The following is a 24,579-nucleotide window of genomic DNA, read 5'->3' as shown; positions in this document are numbered from 1 at the left end:
GCACGTACCACTTAATTTTTTTATAAGAAACAATTAATTTTTTTTCATTTCACTTCACCAATTTGGACTATTTTGTGTATATCCATTACATGAAATCCAAATAAAAATCAACTTAAGTTACAGGTTGTAATGCAACAAAATAGGAAAAACACCAGGGGGGATGAATACTTTTGCAAGGCACTGTAAGTAGCACTTTCAATCAAACTCTCTAACAAAAGTAATTATCCCCGCCCCTCCCTAAAAACAAAAAACAAAAAGATGTAGTTATCTTATTTCATTCAAGTTTCTGTAGGAATGTTGACACTGTCAAACCAATTTTTAAAGAAATATTAGCTACATGGCTTTATGGCAAACCACCATCTCCACCGGTCCACACCTGCTTGCACCCCCCCCCCCCCTGAAGTGATTGTCCAAAATCTCAGCAGTATTCTTCATTTAAATGAATAAGAATCTACGAAGAGCAAGTTGGAATGAGCTATGAGTCATTTTGAATAAGCAATCATTAATCCTCTCCCTCTTTCTCACTCACTCTCACTCTGCTTGCTCCACCTCTCTCTTTTACTCCCCTCTCCTTGTCACTCCTCTCTCTCTTTCTCTCTGTCTGTCTGTCTTGTTTTCTTTCTCTCTCTTATTCCACCCAATCTCTCTCTCTCTCTCTTCTTCCACCCAATCTCTCTCTCTCTCGCTCTTCTTCCACCCAATCTCTCTCTCTCTCTCTCTCTCTCTCTCTCTCTCTCTCTCTTCTTCCACCCAATCTCTCTGTCTCTCTCTTCTTCCACCCAATCTCTCTCTCTCTCTTCTTCCACTCAATCTCTCTCTCTCTCTCTCTTCTTCCACCCAATCTCTCTCTCTCTCTCTTCTTCCACCCAATCTCTCTCTCTCTCTCTTCTTCCACCCTCTCTCTCTCTTCTTCCACCCTCTCTCTCTCTCTCTTCTTCCACCCTCTCTCTCTCTCTCTCGCTCTCTTCTTCCACCCTCTCTCTCTCTCTCTCGCTCTCTTCTTCCACCCTCTCTCTCTCTCTTCTTCCACCCAATCTCTCTCTCTCTCTCTCTCTCTCTCTCTCTCTCTCTCTCTCTCTCTCCTTCCACCCAATCTCTCTCTCTCTCTCTCTCTCTCTCTCTTCTTCCACCCAATCTCTCTCTCTCTTCTTCCACCCCTCTCTCTCTCTTCTTCCACCCTCTCTCTCTCTCTCTCTCTCTCTCTCTTTGTCTCTTATCCAAACTGCTGGGGGAAACACGAAGGTACACTGCATAATGCATGTGGTCAGGACAAGGGAGTTGACGAGAGATAATCCATAGCTCTCAGCACCTTCTGTCTCATGTGTTTATGCGTGTGTGTGTGTGTGTGCATGTATGCATTTTGTGTGTGTGTGTGTGTGTGTATGTGTGTGCGCTACAGTTGATGCTCACCTGTCCTGGCCTTGAGCTCTCACACACAATGACCTCCTTGTCCTTGTTAATTTCAGGAGGGTTGTCGTTCACATCCAACACCTGCACAGTGACGGGGACGTGGCTGAGGAGGCTAGGGTTGTCTAGAATAAAATACACACACAAATTAATAACATTAATAAAGAAAGAAATGTATCCTAGGTCATCACTCATACTCTTTATGAAACATTTTATGAATACGGGTCCTGAATTAACAATAACACAAATTGATAAAGTGGTGTCCAAGGGATCTGTTTTGCAAACCAAAGACATATATATATTTTTTTTAATTGACTTGGTGGTAGACAACTTGACAAGATGATCTAGGAGTAGGAGGAGACAATGTTTACGGTCACGAAGCAAAACGTTTTCTTAATTTGTGGTCCCGTGTGGTCCTGTGTGGCTCAGTTGGTAGAGCATGGCGCTTGCAACGCCAGGGTTGTGGGTTCATTCCCCACGGGGGGACCAGGATGAATATGTATGAACTTTCAAATTTGTAAGTCGCTCTGGATAAGAGCGTCTGCTAAATGACTTAAATGTTAATTTACTGTCTAAAGAACAACACTAATAACAACAGATTTGTTATTTTAGTTACTTTAGCTTGTTGTGGGTGATATATCATTTGGTCCCCATGCTTGCATAGGCGATTATTCAGCACATCAGACTAAGGGCCCAGTCTACTAAACCATGTGTGACTGCCTGTTCATGTGTAAAGGTACCACTCGCTCTGGCAGACAAATAACACTTCTGATGAAAATGTTGCTAATGAATTCAAGGAACAATACATCCATTTACACAAATACATATTATGTAAATTAAGTGCTCAATTTACTAAAAACTTACAATCTGGAGATTAAGCTGTATAGGTGTTATGAAGATTAATGTAACTACATTTTGGTTACTTTCCAAATGTCACTGTAATACCTACAGTACCAGTCAAAAGTTTGGCCAAACCCACTCATTCAAGGGTTTTTACTATTTTCAACATCGTAAAATAATAGTGAAGACATCAAAACTATGGAATAACACATATGGAATCATGTAGTAATCAATATATTTTAGATTTTAGATTCTTCAAAGTAGCCACCCTTTGCCTTGATGACGGTGGGAACCACACATGCGGAGATCATCCATTCAACTACTCAAATTTGGACTCATCAGACGAAAGGATAGATTTCCACCGGTCTAATGTCAATACCTCGTGTTTCTTGGCACAAGCAAGTCTCTTCTTATTATTGGTGTGCTTATACTCTGCAGCAGAGGTAACTCTGGGTCTTCCTTTCCTGTGACGGTCCTCATGAGAGCCAGTTTCATCATAGCGCTTGATGGTTTTTGCGATTGGTACTGTACATATTGTACTACTGTTGACCCGCACAACAGAGGGAATAGGGTGCCACTTCATTTGGGACGCAGACTTTGAATAAATCAGACACATTATTTTAATGTGTCTGAATTATTCTTTCTGAAATTGTAAGTACATTGTCAAGCAACTAGTTACTGACAAAAAAACATAATTTACCATGATTTCTGTGTTAATATGGAGGAAGGAAAAATAATATACTAGCGGTGTGCGGCTAAGCTGAATATGTTTACTCAGTAGTATCACTACATTTGGCACAGAGGTAGATATGTATACGCTTAAAAGTTATAGATACAGTATGGAGCCACCCAAGATTGGGACCCTGGGGGGCATGGCAGCCATTATAATAAAATTACTTACAAATGTAAATACATATTTAGCTCTACAGTGCTTTGCAAAAGTATTCACCCCCCTTGGCGTTTTTCCTATTTTGTTTCATTACAACCTGTAATTTAAGTTAAGTTGATTTTTATTTGGATTTCATATAATGGACATACACAAAATAGTCCATTGTTCAAGTGGACATTTTCTTTAAACAGAATATTAGTGTGTGCTTATTAAGTGTTCACCCTCTTTGCTATGAAGCCCCTAAATAAGATCTGGTGCAACCAATTACCTTCATAAGTCACATAATTAGTTATATGAAGTCCACATGTGTGCAATCTAAGTGTCAAATGATTTGTCACATGATCTCAGTGTATATATATATATATATATATATACACCTGTTCTGAAAGGGCCCAGATTCTGCAACACCACTAAGCAAGGCGCACCACCAAGCAAGCAGCATCATGAATACCAAGGAACTTTCCAAACAGGTCACGGACAAAGTTGTGGAGAAGTACAGATCAGGATTGGACTATAAAAAAATATCAGAAACTTCGAACACCCCAAAAAGCACCATTAAATACATTATTAAAAAATGGAAAGAATATGGCACCACAACAAACCTGCCAAGAGAGGGCCGCCCACCAAGACTCACAGACCAGGCAAGGAGGGCATTAACCGGAGAGGCAACAAAGAGATCAAAGATAACCCTGAAGGAGCTGCAAAGCTCCACAGGAGAGATTGGATTATCTGTCCATAGGACCACTTTAAGCCGTACACTCCACAGAGCTGGGCTTAACGGAAGTGTGGCCAGATAAAAGCCATTGCTTAAAAAAAAGCGAACACGTTTGGTGTTCGCTTAAAGGCATGTGGGAGACTCCCCAAACATATGGAAGAAGGTACTCTGGTCAGATGAGACTAAAATTGAGATTCTTGGCCATCAAGGAAAACGCCATATCCGGCAAACCCAACACCTCTCATCACCCCAAGAACACCATCCCTACAGCAAAGCATGGTGGTGGCAGCATCATACCTTGGAGATGTTTTTCCATCGGCAGGGGCTGGGATAATGGACAGAATGGAAGGAATGATAGATGGCGCTAAATACAGGGAAATTCTTGAGGGAAACCTGTTTCAGTCTTCCAGAATTTTCAGACTGGGACGGAGGTTCACCTTCCAACAGGATTATGACCATAAGCATACTGCTAAAGCAACACTCGAGTGGTTTAAGGGGAAACATTTAAATGTCTTGGAATGGCCTAGTCAAAGCCCAGACCTAAATCCAATTGAGAATTTGTGGTATGACTTAAAGTTTGCTGTACACCAGCGGAACCCATCCAACTTGAAGGAGCTGGAGCAGTTTTGCCTTGAAGAATGGGCAAAAATCCCAGTGGTTAGATGTGCCAAGCTTATAGAGAGATACCCAAAGAGACGTGTAGCTTTAATTGCTGCAAAAAGTCTCTACAAAGTCTCTACAAAGTATTGACTTTCGGGGGTAAATAGTTATGCACACTCAAGTTTCCAGTTTTTTTATCTTATTTCTTGTTTGTTTCACACTAAAAAATATTTTTCATCTTCAAAGTGGTAGGCATGTTGTGTAAATCAAATGATACAAATCCCCAAAAAATCTATTTTATTTCCAGGTTGTAAGGCAACAAAATAGGAAAAATGCCAAGTGGGGTGAAAACTTTCGCAAGCCACTGTATAACCAAGTTGAGAGTCTCATATTTCAGATGCAATTGGAACTGAGCTGACAGCCCATAGCATTCAAAAGTTAGATCTAAATGATGGCACCAGCGCCTATATCGCCCATCTCTGGTCGTACTGGTATGTCAGATCAACTCATTCGCCAATTTCTCATAGTCTGAGAAACAAATAATTTGAATAAATAACAGAAATGTTTTCATAACAAGTGGGTATGTTTGACATTGATAAAAATTTCTGTTAATCATATGAAAAATATACAAAACCTTTGTTGTATTAGAAATGTAGGAATATTGTTTTGCTAATTTTGGGAAATTTAAACCAGACAAAGCAATCACAGGTGTTGATTGGGAGAGCTAGCGAAGACAACAACGGGTAAGACAACAACAGCTAATCATCTAAGACAACAAGAACAGGTAAAATGGCAATGAATGGGCAGAGAGGGTCAGGTACCTACACGCCTGAGTTCGAGGCTGGGGCCGACAGATAAACAAAATAAACAAAAATGGAGTACCGTGATTAATGAACAGTCCAGCAGGCATCAGCTATGTATCCAGGTGATCATAGGGTCCAGTGAACAGCAATAGATGAAACAGGGAAGCCGTTAAATAGTCGTTACTACGCTAGCATGCAGGAGACACAGTGTTCCTAAAGTTAGCAAGCCTGGGCTAGCAGAAGCGTCTTCACCGACAAATGCCGATTGAGGGCACATCGGACGGAATTATGTCGGCATACCAGTCGTGATGGATCGGCGGGGCTCCGTGTCTACATAGGGTCCAGGCCAATTGACAAAAGAGGTATTGTAGCTGGAGTAATTTTGTTTGCAAGCAGGGAGATGTGCCTGGCTCGGGGCTAACTGGTGCTATAATCGGGACAAGGACGTTAGCCACTATAGCCACTCGGTAGCAGCTAGCTAGCTGCGATGATCTGATGCAAAGGTCCAGAGCTTATGGCAGAAATCCGGCGATGTAGGCTTCTAGTCGTGTTAGTGAAGAGTCCGGGAGGCATCAGCTGTGTAGCCGAGTGATCATAGGGTCCACTGAGCAGGGCGGGAGATGGGCCTGACTCAAGGCTAGATTCGCGGCTGGGCCAATCGGGAGCAGCTAGCTAACTGGAATTATCTGGAGTAATGGTCCAGAGCTTATGGCAGAAATCTGGTGATGTAGTGGAGAAAAGCAGTCTGGTATGCTCAGGGTTGATATCGCGCTGTGCAGACTGGCGGGTATTATCCAGGCTAGCTATAAGGTCTAAAAATAGCAGATCCGTATCACATTGGGTGAGGCGTGTTGCCGGAAGGTGTATCTAATTTAAAAAATGGAAAAAGAGATTGAAATATATACAAAACAAGACAAAAAAATACAAACTTTACATGGGACAGCAACAAAACACGTCTGCACTGCTATGCCATACTGGATTCAACTAGGGGGTACAGTGCGGGGGCACTGTAGTTGAGGTAAAATGTACATGTAGCTAGAGTTATTAAAGTGACTATAAATAGATGACAACAACAAAGAGTAGCAGCGGCGTAATAGAGGGGGAGGGGAAGAGGGCGTGGGGCAGTGCAAATAGTCTGGGTAGCCATTTGATAAGATGTTCGGGGGTTTTATGGCTTGGGGGTAGAAGCTGTTTAGAAGCCTCTTGGACTAGACTTGGCACTAAGGTACCGCTTGCCGTGCGATAGCAAGGAGAGCAGTCTATGACTAGGGTAGCTGGAGTCTTTCACAATTTTAGGGCCTTCCTCTGACACCGCCTGGTATAGAGGTCCTGGATGTCAGGAAGCTTAGCACCAGTGATGTACTGGGCCGTTCAGACTACCCTCTGTAGTGTCTTGAGGTCGGAGGCCGAGCAGTTGCCATACCAGGCAATGATCCAACCAGTAAGGATGCTCTTGATGGTGCAGCTGTAGAACCTTTCGATGAGGATCTGAGGACCCATGCCAAATCTTTTCGTTTCCTGAGGGGGAATAGGTTTTGTCGTGCCCTCTTCACGATTGTCTTGGTGTGCTTGGACCATGTTAGTTTGTTGGTGAACCTCTCAATCTGCTCCACTGCAGCCTCATCGATGAGAATGGGGGCGTGCTAGGTCCTCTTTTCCTGTAGTCCGTCGATGAATACGGCTGCACAGTAATGTCTCTTATCGATGGCGGTTATTGTATCGTTTAGGACCTTGAGCGTGGCTGAAGTGCACCCATGACCAGCTCTGAAACCAGATTGCAAACCGGAGAAGGTACGGTGGGATTTGAAATGGCTGGTGATCTGTTTATTAAATTGGCTTTCGAAGACCTTAGAAAGGCAGGGTAGGATAGATATAGGTCTGTAGCAGTTTGGGTCTAGAGTATCTCCCCCTTTGAAGAGGGGGATGATCGTGGCAGCATTCAAATCTTTGGGAATCTCAGACGATACAAAAGAGAGGTTGAACAGGCTAGTATTAGGGGTTGCAACAATGTTGGCAGATAATTTTAGAAAGAGAGGGTCCAGATTGTTTAGCCTGGCTGATTTGTCGGGGTTCAGATTTTGCATCTCTTTCAGAACATCAGCTATCTGGATTTTTGGTAAAGGAGAAATGGGGGAGGGTTGGGCGAGTTGCTGTGGGGGGTGTATGGCAGTTGACCGGGGTAGGGGTAGCCAGGTGGAAAGCCAGCCATAGAAAATGGCCAGCCATTTTATGGCCAGCCATAGAAAAATGCTTATTGAAATTCTCAATTATAGTGGATTTATCGGTGGTGACAATGTTTCCTAGCCTCAGTGCAGTGGGCAGCTGGGAGGATGTACTCTTATTCTCATGCATGTTTCAGTGTTATTTGCCTCGAAGCGAGCATAGAATCACTTTATTTCATCTGTTAGGCTCGTGTCACTGGGCAGCTCTCGGCAGTGCTTCCCTTTGTAGTCTGTAATGGTTTGCAAGCTCTGCCACATCTGACAAGTGTCAGAGCCGGTGTGGTACGATTCGATCTTAGTCCTGTATTGACACGTTGCCTGTTTGATGGTTCGTTGGAGGGCATAGTGGGATTTCTTATAAGCTTCTGTGTTAGAGTCCCGCTCCTTAAAAGCGGCAGCTCAGAGTGGATGTTGCCTGTAATCCATGGCTTCTGGTTGGGGTATGTATGTACGGTCACTGTGGGGACGACGTCATCGATGCACTTATTGATGAAGCCAATGACTGATGTGGTGTACTCCTCAATGCCATCGGAGGAATCCCGGAACATATCCCAGTCTGTGTTAGCAAAACAGTCCTGTAACCTAGCATCTGCTTCACTTTTTTTAAATAGATTTAGTCACTGATGCTTCCTGCTTTAATTTTTGCTTGTAAGCAGGAATCAGGAGGATAGAATTATGGTCAGATTTGCCAAATGGAGGGCAAGGGAGATCAATGTATGCGTCTCTGTGTGTGGAGAAATATTGGCCCAGAGTTTTTTTTCTTCTCTGGTTGCACTTTTAACATGCTGATTGAAATTGTAAAACGGATTTAAGTTTTAAGTCCCCGGCTACCCGGAGCGCCGCCTCTGGGCGAACACTTTCTTGTTTGCTTATGACAGGAATACAGCTCATTCAATTCTGTCTTAGTGCCAGCCTCGGGCTGTAGTGGTATGAAAACAGCTACGAAAAATACAGACGAAAACTCTCTCGGTAGATAGTGTGGTCTACATCTTATCATGAGGTTCTCTACCTTAGGCGAGCAATAGCTCGAGACTTCCTTAGATATCGTGCACCAGCTGGTATTTAAAAAAATACACAGTCAGCCGCCCCTTGTCTTACCAGACGCCGCTGTTCTATCCTGCCGATGCAGCGTATAACCAGCCAGCTGTATGTTGATAGTGTCGTCGTTCAGCCACGACTCTGTGAAGCATAAGATATTACAGTTTTGAATGTCCCGTTGGTAGTTTAATCTTCCTCGTAGGTTATCTATTTCATTGTCCAAAGATTGCACGTTTGCTAGCAGAATGGAAAGATGTGGGGGTTTATTCGATTGCCTACGAATTTTTAGAAGGCAGCCTGCCCTCCGGCCCTGTTTTTCTCCTCCTCCTCTTCACACAAATCACGGGAATCTGGGCCTGTTCCCGAGAAAGCAGTATATTGTTCGCATCAGACTCGTTAAATGAAAAAAAGGATTCTGCCAGTCCTTGGTGAATAATCGCAGTCCTGATGTCCAGAAGTTATTTTCGGTCATAAGAGATGGTAGCGGCAACAATATTCACAAAATTTGTAAACAAATATCTTACAAATAATGCAAATAAACAATCAAAAAAACACAATCAGTTGGGGGGCACGTCTGCCTTCTTCTCCGTCGTCATTTTATGTATACATCATTTCCATGGTAATTATCTTTAGTGTGATGGCCTACCTGGCATTCTACACATTATCTCACTTAAGTGGTGCAGTTAGTACGATATGCCGTTCGAAGATTATAGCATAGAATATACTGTATGTAAAAATGAATCCCTTTCAATATTCATAGTAGCATGAAGAGCTTTTATATATCTTGACATGTATATCATGACGTTTATATGAAATGTACAATCTCAATTATATACAATACAATTCAAGTGGAAATAATAGCGAGAGTTATGCCTATTTCTTCCAAATTCCAAATAACAGCAGTTATAATAGTTTACTAGCTTCATCAGACACCTACTTCACCAGTGCTAATTCTGTGCAGGAGATATAAACAAATTGAAAGCATTTTAAAATGTCATTTTTGCAACTCTCATGGAGCAATTTTGCAACTATTAATGACTCCTGCATAATGATAAACTTTTAAAGGCAAATATAATATGGAAATGAAACAACAGTCAATATGTTCAATAAAATGTGCTATGAATAAACTGTTAAAAGATTTGGAACATAATATAAGTTATAAAACACAATAACATATCATTTTGATCACCATTAAATATTTATATGCTGGCATTAAAGGATCATGTGTCCCAAATACCATAATTTGTCTGATTCTCTGTAATAATAGTATGAGAATAATAATAATGCAAGTGGTTTCTTGCATCAAACAACACAACAACATTTTCAGTCACCTCCTTATCTGACGGACAAGTGGATAAACAGGTTAATGTCAAGCCCTGCATGCTTGATGTCAAGCCCTGCAAGTCTGATGGAATGTAGGTCTACATTGAACACCACACAATGGATGCTACTGTAGGCTGAAGGATAGAACAGTTATTTCCATATTAAAATGTAATGGGGTACATTTTCTCCACTGTTTTTGATCAAATAGCCACGGTAGCCTACATGGCCACTCTAACTTAAAGCTGGTATAGCCACAGTGTTCATAGTAAACGCGTGCTGGAAGTTGCACAGAACTACTTGTTTCTGTGCCATTATCAGTTAGGGAGGTATAACCATAAGTAATTGGTTTGTGAAAAGGCTAAAGGAAATGCTAATAGATTTTATAAGATCAGAACAAGAAAAGAAACATTGATTGACTCTTCACAAACCTCATACCAGTGTGGTTTTAATAACTCCTCCAAGACCTCTACGCATTTTATATTTTATGCTTGAGGATATCCCTCCCCCATAGACGTACATACACACACACACACACACACACACACACACACACACACACACACACACACACACACACACACACACACACACACACACACACACACACACACACACACACACACACACACACACACACACACACACACACACACACACACACACACACACACACACACACAGCTGCAGTATGAATGGAAACCCTGGGTACCTACCAACCTCCGAAGCTATCACAGTGATGTTATGCCATGGCATGTCCTCCCGGTCCAGACTCTGGGTAGTCTTTATAACTCCGCTATCCATGTCGATGTTGAAATACTTATCGCTGTGCTCACTGTGGTCGATGAAATACCTATTTTGAGAAAGGAGGCTTACATGAATACCGCATTTGCACAGTCTAAGAAACATTTCAAGCAGACCTGAGGAAATGGGAAATGCATCACATTGCAAAAATAAATTACCCGTGAAGGGTTAATGTCAAACATAAGGTGAATGCACCAATTTGTAAGTCGCTCTGGATAAGAGCGTCTGCTAAATGACTTAAATGTAAAATGTAAATATCCCTGTGTGCCATGGAGTCTACGGTCAACAGTGCAACGGGTTTGTTTCAGACACTACAGTGCTTGCATCCCAATGACACCCTATTCCCTATATACAGTACCTTGCAAAAGTATTCACCCCCTTGGCGTTTCTCCAATTTTGTTTCATTACAACCTGTAATTTAAATGGATTTTTATTTGGATTTCATGTCATGGACATACACAAAATATTCCAAATTGGTGAAGTGAAATTAAAAAATGATACAAAATAAAAAACAGAGAAGTGGTGCATGCATATGTATTCACCCCCTTTGCTATGAAGCCCCTAAATAAGATCTGGTGCAACCAATTACCTTCATAAGTCACTTTGGGCTGCAGAGGCAGTATTGAGTAGCCGGATAAAAGGTGCCCATTTCAAACGGCCTCGTACTCAATTCTTGCTCGTACAATATGCAAAATATTATTACTATTGGATAGAAAACACTCTCTAGTTTTTAAAACCGTGTGAGTAAAACAGAACTCATTTTGCAGCAAACTTCCTGACAGGAAGTGGAAAATCTGAAATCGATGCTCTCTTCTAGGGCCTGCCTATAAAGGTCCTTGATATTTATTAGAATACATGCACTTCATACGTCTTCCACTAGATGTTGACAGGCAGTGAGAGAAGAAATGGAGTGAATAACTTGATCAGGGGTCGAACAAAAGCTCTTTGTATGACGTGTCACCAGTTTCCTGTTTTCTGGAGAGCGCGTGAAGGGACCTGGATTTGCCTTCTGATAAGCTGTCGTTATGGATGACTAATATCTCCGGCTTTGATTTTATTTGATACATGTGACAATATCATCGTAAAGTATGTTTTTTCAATATAGTTTTATTAAATTACTGAAATTTTTTCGGGACGTTAGGCGTGTTGCGTTGTCTGCGTTTGTTCACGAAGGAGAGCTTAGCGCCACTTTGCTAGCTTTCCGTGCTAATTGACTGGAGAAGAGGACATTCTAAATCCAAACAACGATTGTTCCCGACAAAGGACCCCTTGTACAACATTCTGATGAAAGATCGTCAAAAGTAGGACCCATTTTATGATGCTATTTCATATATCTGTCGAACATGTGAAATAGTCGTTTGCGCCCAGATTTTGGGTACTCTCTCGCTATACCTAAGCTGGATGTCGTAATGAAGTTATTTTTAGAATTCTAACACGGAGATTGCGTTAAGAACTAGTGTATCTATCATTTCCTATACAACATGTATTTTTTAGTAACGTTTATGTATAGTTATTTGGTCAGAATAGTTTGAGTGTCATAAAAATGTCCGCACATTCTGGGAAAAAGATGCTACGTTAGCACAATGTATAACCACTGATTTCAGCTCTAAATATGCACATTTTCGAACAAAACATAAGTGTATGTATAACCTGATGTTATAGGACTGTCATCTGATGAAGCTTATCAAGGTTAGTCAAAAATTATATATCTTTTGCTGGTTTATTCGCTATCGCTAACGTGCCTATTGCTATCGCTAACGTGCCTTGATGAATGAATGCGGTAGTGTGGTAGGCTATTGTAGTAATCTAATATAATGCTATATTGTGTTTTCACTGTAAAACACTTAAAAAATTGGAAATATTGGCTGGATTCACAAGATGTTTGTCTTTAATTTGCTGTACACCATTGATTTTTCAGAATTTTTTTATGATGAGTATTTAGGTATTTGATGTTGGTGTCTGTAAGTACTCTGGCTGCTTCGGTCCTATTTGTGACGGTAGCTGTGACGGTAGCTGCAATGTAAAACTGATTTATACCTCAAATATGCACATTTTTTCGAACAAAACATAGATTTATTGGATAACATGTTATAAGACTGTCATCTGATGAAGTTGTTTGTTGGTTAGTTTGGTTGGTTCTTGGTTAGTTAGATTGGCTTTGTTCATGCTACCTGTGCTGTGAAAAATGTCTGTCCTCTTTTGTATTTGGTGGTGAGCTAACATAAATATTTGTGGTGTTTTCGCTGTAAAACATTTTAAAAATCGGACATGTTGGCTGGATTCACAAGATGTTTATCTTTCATATGCTGTATTGGACTTGTTAATGTGTGAAAGTTAAATATTTCTAAAAATATATATTTTGAATTTCGTGCCCTGCACTTGAAGTGGCTGTTGTCATATTGTGCCCGGCTTCGGGCTTGCAGCCCAAAGAAGTTAAATCAAATGATACAAATCCCCCCAAAATTTGAATTCCAGGTTGTAAGGCAACAAAATAGGAAAATTGGCAAGGGGGGTGAATACTTTCGCAAGCCACTTTAGTGCACTACTTTTGAACAAAGTAGTGCGCTATATAGGGAATAGGGTGCCATTTGGGATTCAGTCAGTCAATGGGTTTGTTCAGGACACTAATGTTGAAGACTCAATGAAACTGGTCAACAGCAATTATCCAGGGCTCTTTAACGAGAGGAATGTTTTGTGCAATAATGTTTATATGTGTGATAGTAACATTGTATTAATGGGCCTCCACTGGTTCTCCACAGTCTTTACTAAGTCATTAAATTGCATCAGAAGATGTCTTGAATAGAGAACAAGAACTTTGTTCATGTATGCTTATGTTCCTTTTAAAAGACTGTTATTATGAATGAAATGAACACTGAATGTGTGGTTGGTAATTTATCTTTTAATTTCCATTTGCACCACTAATTCAGTAATGGTTCTCAGTAATAATATATGTTGGCCATTTTCTATTGTCAACATTCGCTAATGACCTATGCTCCTTGTATGAGACAAGTGTTTAGGTCAAGTGAGTCAAGCATAGTGCTTTATAAAAAATATGTTAGTACAGTAAAGAAGACCATCTACACAGTGCACTACAAGTATGACTCGGGTTATTAAATGTCTCACATTCAGCGGGACATGAAACTGTCAGAACAAACCAGACTACTGGCCTTGTTTCCTTGTATCTTAAAGAAACATAGCTAAAGCATGAGGCAAAAGCAACATCAGCGATCAAAGAGAAAGAGACTGCTATCTGCCCCTACTGCATTTTTACACATGCAATCCGTCAACCGCCAACACAAGGAATATTCTTCTCTGGCATTGTTGTTTTTTCTATCTTTTATTTTTCCAAGTTCAAATGGATGTCATCCAAACATTTCCCATTTTCTCTTTCTGTCTGGTGGAGAACAGTGAGAGAGCTGTAAGACTGAATGGGGGGGAGGTATCCCAACAAGACCCTTTCATATGTAGATTTCCCTTTTGTTTACCACAAATACCTTTAAAATATCTGAAGATTCTTATGTTGAATCAACCATTCTTATTATTTATTTTTAGACTGTCTGTGCCTCTATCTCCTTGAAAATGTATTATAGATACATATTTCTTCATAAATGGGCAGAGCTTGTCTTTTGCAGATATGGCGGAAAGAGATATGGGCACAATAACACGTGAAGTGACTAAGGTTCAGTGCTTAATGCAGTTGAAGAATTCCCTAAGCCCCATATGTACAGCATGGTGGTTCACCAAACCAAGATCTTGTATCATGTAATAGGGACTATTAGATTGCAATCTATTGGTGTATGGGTAATATATCTGATATGAGTTTATGACAACTCCCTCTTAATTTCTTGAAATGGGAAAATGAATTCAAGGTTTTTAGAGGCTGAATGGCCTTAAGCTTTTAGACATGATAGTGGGTGCAGAGGCGCCCATCACATGATAGTGGGTGCAGTTTTTTTTTGGGGGGGGGGGATTATTATAATGTCTTAGGGCACCTGAATAGATGTATATGTATGTAAACAGTTGTACTAACAGTACAATATGTGTGCATGATGTCTGTACATGTAAAGTATAAATTATCTCGTAAAATATAACCGAGTGCACACAGTATACTGATAGTGTTAGCAGATCCTGTACTAGCCAGGCTTCGGAGGCAGTGCACTGGTCAAACGTAGTCCACTATATAGGGAATAGGGTGTCATTTGGGATGCTAAAGAGAATACATTGGCTCCAAGCTCTTACCTGACATGACTGTTTTTGCTGTCTGGATCCCTGGCAGTTACAGCCCCCACCTCTCTACCAATCCGAGCGTTTTCATAAACATCCATGATGTAATAGTCCATAGAGAAAACAGGCGGTTCGTCCACATCTCCCACAGTGATCTTTAGGGTGGCAGTGTCTTTGAAAGGACCAAGGTAGGAAAAAAGAGGCTCCAAGTGGCTATTCACTCCCTCAATTTGAAGGGTGTAGGTTTTCTTCCTCTCGTAGTTCAGTGGCTGCAGGAAAAAGGCACCAGGAATACATGCAGGATTAGGAACAGACTTCATTCCACTTGTGTACCGTGTAATGACAATGCAAGTAGCCTACTAAAGTACTATATAAAATGTTCATATATTTTTCTTACAAAAATATTAACAGCATTATTACACAGGTATAGAGCATCTACTCTCTTCTCCCAGTGTGCACTGTGGATTTTTACAATGGTGGTAACTTCCTCCAACCAATCCTTACACCAATCCTATGTTGTTATATCGTTAAAGGTGAGTGTGCAAGTGCAAATGGTTGAACGTCTTCCTTAAAGTGATTCAACGGGATCGTGGGAAGGATTGGTTTGCTATTTTTGAACCAAATCTCTATTTTGTATGAAAATGGCATGTTATAGAAGGTTCGAGACACTTTTTCAGCGACACATTTCCGTGGGTGCTTTCCATTGTGGTGATACGAGTAACGAGAGAGCACGTGCATGTTCGCACACGGAAATGTATTGTTCGAGTCCAACAAAATGAAACAGAGCGTTACAGATAGAGTTCGGAATTACACAATTTCATGCGTACAACATCTGAAGACCTGCCTCCCCTATATTGAGAGCTTTGCTTTGAGGAAGTCTATTGTGGGCGGGGTAAGTTTCTCAAAAGTCCTTTTAAGAACTTACAAAATCGTAACATATCATACAAATTAAAACAACAAAACAAATATATGTGTGTATATATATATATATCACATGAAATGGATGATGTCGTACACAATTGTGCACAATTTTCCGGGGACCCGTTTTGGCTTGTGAGCGCTACTTTCAAAACTACTGGCTGAAATCATACAAAACCTTAATACTCTGTCGTTTACCTTCTTGAGGCTGATGATTCCCTCCCTGGTGTCCCTGTCAGTGTTGATTGAGAACGTGGCTGCTCCTTCTGAGTTGATGATGCTGTACTTGATCTCTGCATTGACGCCAAGGTCCTCGTCATTGGCTTTTATCTTCCCCACTGGCTTGCCAACCTGGGCCGACTCAGGGACGTACAGCTGGTAATTTTCTGTTGATCATGAGCATAACAATACAGCCATGTAGAAAAAGCTTAACATCACTAGTTGGTGACATATTTTGGGCTGATTGTCCAAATGATTTAGTTTTTTGCTTTGTCACCCTGAAATGACTTCACAGATGCCCCTTGAATTGCTACTTAATGCCCTCTTGAAATCATGTCGTAATGCTTGACTCGACATTTAGACCTGAAATGTGTCTGAGGGCACTTTAATGGTGTTGACTTTTAACTCTTACAAACTTGGACTGATTGAACTATAACTGTACAGATGTTCAGTGTTCTTACAGCAACATAACATTAAAATGTTCAAGCAATTTTTTTGTTGTTGCCTGCATGGCATTTGATGAGGTCCATTTTGAGACCAAATGTCATATAAGTATTTGATTATTATTACATGATAGGATAGAAGAAAAAAAAACATTAAAATCATGATTCATAATTGGTGCGATTTTAGTCAATGCTATGCTCATCTAACTAATGTCTGTTGAACATCTGTTATATATTAATTAAAGATGGAGCCTACTGACAGTCAATTAAAGCTGATGAGTTTCTATGTTAAGCTCTATCTATATGAGTGAGGAGGAGTATATCATGATTATTCTATAGATAGATGAGAACACTCCATTTATAATTGGCCTACTAAAAATACTCTCAAATGGATCTCGTGCCAGTCACGAGAAGAGTCTCTGAGAAGCACTGCTGTTTATCAAGCAGTGATTAGTATTTAGCAGAAATAGATAGTAGATGTCTTAGATATCGTTAAGCCTTGAAATCCAAGTGATATGGAGTAACTGGGCCACGCAAATGGTGGGAAACATTGCAGATATAAATTATACAAATAGTCTGATGTGATTCCTTATTCCAGATGTGAGAGAGGCATGTTTGTTTTATTTCTCTCTGAATGTTACACACCGTTTTGCCTGCTGAATGCAGCCATGGTGTCTATACTCACTTTGCGGGAACTTGGGAGGGTTGTCGTTGACGTCGGTGAGGGTGATGTTGATAGTGGTGGACCCCGAAAGTCCTCCAACTGATCCTGCCATGTCTTTGGCTTGAATGACTACAGCATAGTGTTCTCTCGCCTCCCGGTCCATGTTGGCTAAGGCAGTCCTGATGACTCCTGGACATGGAGAAAAGAATATAAGAATAGCAATGTTACTACTGTACTATATGAATACCAATGTTACTATTGTACTATTCGGCTAAGGACATACAGTTTAGAACTAAAGCCATCCTGGACAGGGGGAGAAGAATAGCGAAGTACCTCTGTTACCAATGAATACCAATGTTTCTACTGTACTGCATGGCTAATTGAAGACTCCTGGACAGAGGGAGAAGAATAGAGGAATTCAACTGTTACTATGAATATCTGTTAGTACAGTGTGAATACCAATGTCAGTATTGACTACCAATGTTTTTTTCTGTATGAATAGAGATTCTTAGAGTGACGTGACTTGAATATATAAAATAATGAATTCTTGAGATTAATATGGTATTCCTTTTGTTATTTGGGTAATAGTGACAATGGAAGAAACAGAAGCAGTAATAGAGCTTATAGGGCCGATGACCTTAGGCTCTTTACTTTACAGTAACTAATATAGCAAGGTTGGAAAATACAGGTAACTGCCAAACTAATGGAAACACTTGAGTAAATGAGGGAGCCAAAGTATATTGAAAGCAGCTGCTCCCACACAGGTGTGGTTCCTGAGTTAATTAAACAATAAAAATCCCATCATGCTTAGGGTGATGTGAAAAAATGCTGGGCAAGCCATTATTTTGGCCATTATTTTTTCTTCCATGGCTATGCCGCCATAAAATGACCATGCCTGCATCCACAGGGAATGGGTGGTTTGAATGGTTTGATGAGCATAAAAACGAGGTAAACCATATGTCATGGCCGTCTTAGTCACCAGATCTCAACCCAATTGAACACTTATGGGAGATTCTGGAGCGCGCTCCGGAGACAGCATTTTTCACCACCATCAACAAAAAAAACTAATTATGGATTTTACTGTGGAAGAAATTAGAGGTCGACCGATTAATCGGAATGGCCGATTAATTAGGGCCGATTTCAAGGTTATTATTTTTTTTTTTATTAAATTTTTTGCACCTTTATTTAACTAGGCAAGTCAGTTAAGAACACGTTCTTATTTTCAATGACGGCCTAGGAACGGTGGGTTAACTGCCTTCTTCAGGGGCAGAACGACAGATTTTTACCTTGTCAGCTCGGGGATTCAATCTTGCAACCTTACAGTTAACTAGTCCAACGCTCTAACCACCTGCCTCTCATTGCACTCCACGAGGATCCTACCTGTTACGCGAATGCACTAAGAAGCCAGGGTAAGTTGCTAGCTAGCATTAAATGTATCTTATAACAAACAATCAACCAATCAATCAATCATAATCACTAGTTAACTACACATGGTTGATGATATTACTAGTTTATCTAGCGTGTCCTGCGTTGCATATAATCGATGCGGTGCGCATTCGCGGAAAAAGGACTGTCGTTGCTCCAACGTGTACCTAACCATAAACATCAATGCCTTTCTTAAAATCAATACACAGAAGTATATATTTTTAAACCTGCATATTTAGCTAAAAGAAATCCTGGTTAGCAGGCAATATTAACCAGGTGAAATTGTGTCACTTCTGCGTTCATTGCACGCAGAGTCGGGGTATATGCGATAATAATAAACGTTTTGTTTTCGAAATGATAGTTTCTGGATTCGACCATATTAATGACCAAAAGCTCGTATTTCTGTGTGTTATTAAGTCTATGATTTGATATTTGATAGAGCAGTCTGACTGAGCGATGGTAGGCAGCAGCAGGCTCGTAAGCATTCATTGAAACAGCACTTTTGTGCGTTTTGCCAGCAGCGCTTCACTGTGCTTCAAGCATTGCGCTGTTTATGACTTCAAGCCTATCAACTCCCGAGATTAGGCTGGTGTAACCGATGTGAAATGGCTAGTTAGTTAGCGGGGTGCGCGCTAATAGCGTTTCAAACGTCAGTCACTCTGAGACTTGGAGTAGTTGTTCCCCTTGCTCTGCATGGGTAACGCTGCTTCGAGGGTGGCTGTTGTCGATGTGTTCCTGGTTCGAGCCCAGGTAGGAGTGAGGAGAGGGACGGAAGCCATACTGTTACACTGGCAATACTAAAGTGCCTATAAGAACATCCAGTAGTCAAATGTATATGGAATACAAATGGTATAGAGAGAAATAGTCCTATAAATACTATAATAACTACAACCTAAAACCTCTTACCTTGGAATATTGAAGTCTCATGTTAAAAGGAACCACAAGCTTTCATATGTTCTCGTGTTCTGAGCAAAGAACTTAAATGTTAGCTTTTTTACATGGCACATATTGCACTTTTACTTTCTTCTCCAACACTTTGTTTTTGCATTATTTAAACCAAATTGAACATGTTTCATTATTTATTTGAGGCTAAATTGATTTTTATTGATGTATTATATTAAGTTAATATACGTGTTTATTCAGTATTGTTGTAATTGTCATCATTACAAATAAATGTAAAAAATCGGCCGATTAATCGCTATCGGCTTTTTTTGGTCCTCCAATAATCGGTATCGGAGTTGAAAAATCATAATCGGTCGACCTCGAGAAGAAATGTCTCACATCCCTCCAAATAGAGTTCCAGACACTTGTAGCATCTATGTCAAGGTGCATTGAAGCTGTTCTGACTCGTGATGGCCCAACACCCTATTCCTTGTAGATTCGGAGGGGAGAAAGATGTGGTGTATAAGTTATTAAAGCAATGTGCCATTACTGTCTAGGCCAGAATTTGGATTCTCACAAGGGCCTTGTGAGAAATAATCGTTCAGTTTGACAGTTTAAATAAAAGATGCATAACATAAAAATAGGCTGCTCCAACATCCTTTCGACCTTGATTGTCCAAATGTTTCATTGCCAAGGTTAGCCTTTCTACACTTTCCAATATATTTCAAATGACTATGCAACCTTGGTAAGGCAGAGAATGCAGCTTTCCCCAAAGAACCCATTCAATCATGTTTATCACTATAATAATGCAGGATATAGCTCCATGAACTTTCTACGAGGGTTACACATAGATATTCTGAATCAATGCATAGTACAGTACAGTATATATAGTACAAAAGAAAGTTCATGTCACTGTCCAAATTGCGTAAATTACCCAGTGCTCAATGCAATGTAATAGATTCCATGCCAGTTGAAGCTTGTACTGATATTTCATTCCCACACATTGTAAAGTAAAGAATATACACAATCTGGTCATGATTAGTATGTGTGTGAGGGGATTAAAGTGCCCAACTCTCTCGCCCCGCTGTACACTGAAACCAGATCAAGGACTGGGATTTAATATGTGTTGCCTGTTACTTCAGTTCTCAGTCTCAATCTCTCTCACTCTCTTACTCTCTCTCTCTCCCAGAGGCAAAACCCTTGAGCAACTGGTGAACTTGTATTCTTGTGAACCTTTGTGTGAACTGACTCTAACAGCAATCTACAGAAAACAGCAGGGTCTCGGCTGTGATGTCTATAATATAGAATATAATAATGACATAGTAGTTGGTATAGTCGGTAGCTGTGATAAAAAACGAGTACACACACACACTTCTCTTCAGTAGCAATCAGTCCATTTCGTATCTTGATCAATATTTTTACAAGGTTATAGAAAAGATCAGTGGTCGCATTGTGTGATTTGATCTGTACAAGGCGCCTTGAAAAAGATGTCAATTTTTGTGTGTGAGTTTGCAGGATATAGGTTGTTTACTTTTCGCAAAATCAGGAACGTTCCAGGAGACAGTTAACTTCTCTGTATAAAAGTGCAGTTTGTCTTGTTTTCCTATTTTCTTATTCAAATACTTGCTTCATTTGTAAGGTAGTTTCTGCATGTGTGAAAACCCTTGAAGTAGCACACAAACAAAATGAAGGTGTGGGGTTACAATCTTCTCAGTTTCAAGCCCACCGTTGCCATCAAATCAATACATATTCATGTGGACAAGAAATGGGAAGCCTAAATGACTTGTACTATTATGTGTATATCCAATGTACAGTATTTGCAATATGGATGTGATAGTACTGAACAAAATGGGTCTATTTGATTTTGGTAGGAGAGAGATATTGTATCAAGAATCCATGACCTATCAACAACATATCCTATCTGTTTGAAAATAAAGTTGAATGAAAAACAGTTTGTTGTTTTCCATTACTGGTCCGACTGGACATTGTTGATCTATAAACAATGGTGATTGTATGGTGATTGGTTTCAAAGCCATCTTTACATTATCCTGCTGGGTATAGTTCATCTATAGATAAACCTGATTCTCTTGTATCGTTATTCTCTTGTTTTCTTAGAATACGCTGATCGGATTCTAAGAACAAAGCCATAATTAGATTCTATCAAGAGCCTAATTTCCGGTTTGGACAAAAGAGGCAATGCTATTATCTATTTTCTTACAGACATTATCTCCTCTCTCTCTCTTCAGGAGGATGCTATAGGCAGAAGCTAGTCCAATCCACTTGTCTTGGGCAGAATAACCACTATAAATGGGTTAAGGAGCGATGCAGCAAACACTATTACCTTCCAGGGGATTTGAGAGGTTAGGTTACATATCAAAAATGCGTCCCAAATAACACCATGTTCCCTACATAGTGCACTATGACGAGAGCCGTATGGGCCCTGGTCAAAAGCAGTGCACTATATAGGGGGATATGGTGCCATTTGGGACGGAGCCATCATCTGTCACCCAGGAGAACAGATAAAGTAGTCCAGTTGTCTGTACTCTCGGATCCTGTCCAGCTGATCTCCACACTACAGTAGTCTTCCATCTCACAGCAGAGATAGATGGCTTTTAGCATACAATAAGAGTATGCTGTGCTGGCCGGCCAATAGCTTTGACAAAACAAAAAAATATCACAACAGGGAGGCCTCGTGAATGCCAAAGTATACAGGAGTCAGTCATGTGTCTGTCTATCACATGGCATAGGCTACCATGGTCGGCATTAACACACATTCCATACGTTGATATATCTTGTGCATTGTTCAAGATTGTCTGGAATCTGGAAAGAATTTAACCTTTCAAAACTTATTCCATGAATAGCTGCGTAAGTAAACTCGATAGGAACGGAAGGCATGCTTGATTTCACCTTAGCCCATACAGTACTCGTGCATGAAATAACCGTAACCTTTACTGTTCATTCATTTGAAAATTCCTCAGATATGAGATATTCCAAGACTGTATGTCCCAAATTGCACTGTATTCCCTATTTAGTGCACTACTTTTGACAAGAGCATATAGGGAATAGGGTGTCATTTGAGACATAGCCTGAGACGTTTACCTGGCATACCATACATACAGTACATTGGTGGGTCTGTATAGGCCATTGAGGTTCCAAGATATTAACTGGAGCCACGGCATTAGTTAAGCCTGGCTCCCAAAGAAGCAGAAGACCTTGGCACACGGCCACACTTTCCATTAAAACAACACAAAGACGGAGGGATCTGACCTTTACGGTTGCTTATTCCTGCTTTACTCGCAAAGGCACATTGCTCCAGAGCAATCACTCACTGAGCATTGTTTATGAACAATGAGCACAACCCTACTAAGAAGTATGAAATGTGTTTTGGCTCTGGATATTCTGCACTCTTCCGTCGACAGTGCATGCAGAAAGTCTTTACACCCCTTACGTTTTTCCACATTTTGTTGTGTTACAAAGCCTGATTCAAATTGATTTAATTGTAATCTACACAAAACACTGTAAGGTCAAAGTGTATTTATTTATTTTACATGTATTAAAAATGTATGAAAAAACAACATTAACTTCTTGAGAATACAGGGGGTGCTGTTTCGCATTAGCATAATTGCCTCTACAGATTAAACTGCCTCTTATTCAATTATTGCTGTTACTATATGCATATAACCATATACCATTGGATAGAAAACAAGCTATGGTTTCTAAAACCGTTCCAATTTCGTCTCTGAGTGAAACACAGGTCATTTCACAGCACTTTCCCTGAGCCAGAAGAAGATTGCAAGATGTGTATGCTCGCTTCAACGCTCTGCCTATATATGGTCATGCCACCTATGACCCGAAACACACTTCATTCTTCTTCCTCCGGGTGTCAGGAAGTTGTCAGAGGAGAAATTTTTTGTTTATCTTGTACTGACGTGAAATAAGACCTATTTCTTTAGCGTGACCGACAACTTCCGGTTTTCTCAGACGCGCGTCTTAGAGCTGCCATTGTCTTTTGGTATGCTGACGTTACGGATGAAAACTATCTCCGTCTCGAAGTTTGTTTGATACATGTGACCATATCACCGTAATGGATGTTTTTTCAATATAGTTTAATCAGATTATTAGAATTTTTTCGGGAGTTTTGCCGTGTTCCGTTCTTTGAGTTTTTTAACTTTGGACAGGGACCGTGCCAGTCGACCAGTACCCAGGCTAAATGAAGAGGGGAAGTTGCCATTGTGAATGGATTGAACGACTCATCAGGACTAAGGACACCTTGATCAACATTCTGATGAAAGATCAGCAATAGTAAGAACCAATTTACGATGTTATTTCATATATCTGTCGTGCATGTGAACTGGTCGGGCGCGTCCAGCTGGTTCTGGCTGGCCTGGTTATGCTAATTTAGCGCTACATTTTGTTTTCGCTATAAAACATTTAAAAAATCTGAAATATTGTTTGGATTCACCAGATGTTGGGCTTTCAATGTCTGTACGCTGTGTATTTTTTCTGAAATGTTTTAAGACAAGTAATTAGTTATATAACGTTGGTCTCTGTAATTGTTCTAGCTGCATCAGCACTATATCAGATTGCAGCTGCAATGTAGAACTGTGATTTATACCTGAAAAATGCACATTTAAAAAAAAAAACTATGCTATACCATAAATATGTTATCAGACTGTCATCTTATGAATTTGTTTGTTGGTTAGTGGCTATCAATATCTTAGTTTAGCCGAATTGGTGATAGCACCTGATGGAGTAAGAAACTGTTGGAGTAAGAAAATGGTGTCTTTTGCTAACGTGTTTAGCTAATAGATTTACATATTGTGTCTTCCCTGTAAAACATTTAAAAAATCTGAAATGGTGGTTTTATTCACAAGATCTGTGTCTTTCATTGGGTGTCTTGGACTTGTGATTTAATGATATTTAGATGCTACTATTTAATTGTGACGCTATGCTAGCGATGCTAATCAGTGTGGGGGAGGTGGGGGGTGCTCCCGGATCCGGGTTAGGTACTCTGTAGAGGCTAATATACACTGAGTATACAAAACATCAAAAATACCTGCTCTTTCCATGACATAGACTGACCAGGTGAATCCAGGTGAAAGCTATTGATCCTTTATTGATGTCACCTGTTAAATTCACTTCAAGCAGTGCAGATGAAGGGGAGGA

General features: G+C 40.3%; 1 protein-coding gene across 4 annotated transcripts in view; it reads right to left on the bottom strand.

Annotated features, from left to right (window-relative positions):
- Positions 1–24,579, bottom strand: part of LOC129859460 (cadherin-18-like) — a 409,192-nt gene that overhangs the window by 29,629 nt on the left and 354,984 nt on the right. For 3 of the 4 annotated variants that reach the window (XM_055929274.1, XM_055929277.1, XM_055929275.1), the window contains 6 exons: positions 17,128–17,295; positions 15,979–16,166; positions 14,878–15,131; positions 10,551–10,687; positions 8,575–8,655; positions 1,411–1,532 (listed from right to left, as the gene is read on the bottom strand). In XM_055929274.1, coding sequence (XP_055785249.1) covers positions 1,411–1,532; positions 8,575–8,655; positions 10,551–10,687; positions 14,878–15,131; positions 15,979–16,166; positions 17,128–17,295 — 950 coding nt within the window. The remainder of the gene's footprint in view (positions 1–1,410; positions 1,533–8,574; positions 8,656–10,550; positions 10,688–14,877; positions 15,132–15,978; positions 16,167–17,127; positions 17,296–24,579) is intronic. The other variant, XM_055929278.1, reaches the window with a different exon arrangement.

The sequence above is a fragment of the Salvelinus fontinalis genome, chromosome 7, assembly GCF_029448725.1.
Source record: "Salvelinus fontinalis isolate EN_2023a chromosome 7, ASM2944872v1, whole genome shotgun sequence".
Lineage (NCBI taxonomy): Eukaryota > Metazoa > Chordata > Actinopteri > Salmoniformes > Salmonidae > Salvelinus > Salvelinus fontinalis.
The sequence above is the reverse complement of the archived record's forward strand: the minus strand, read 5'-3'. Positions and strand labels throughout refer to the sequence as shown.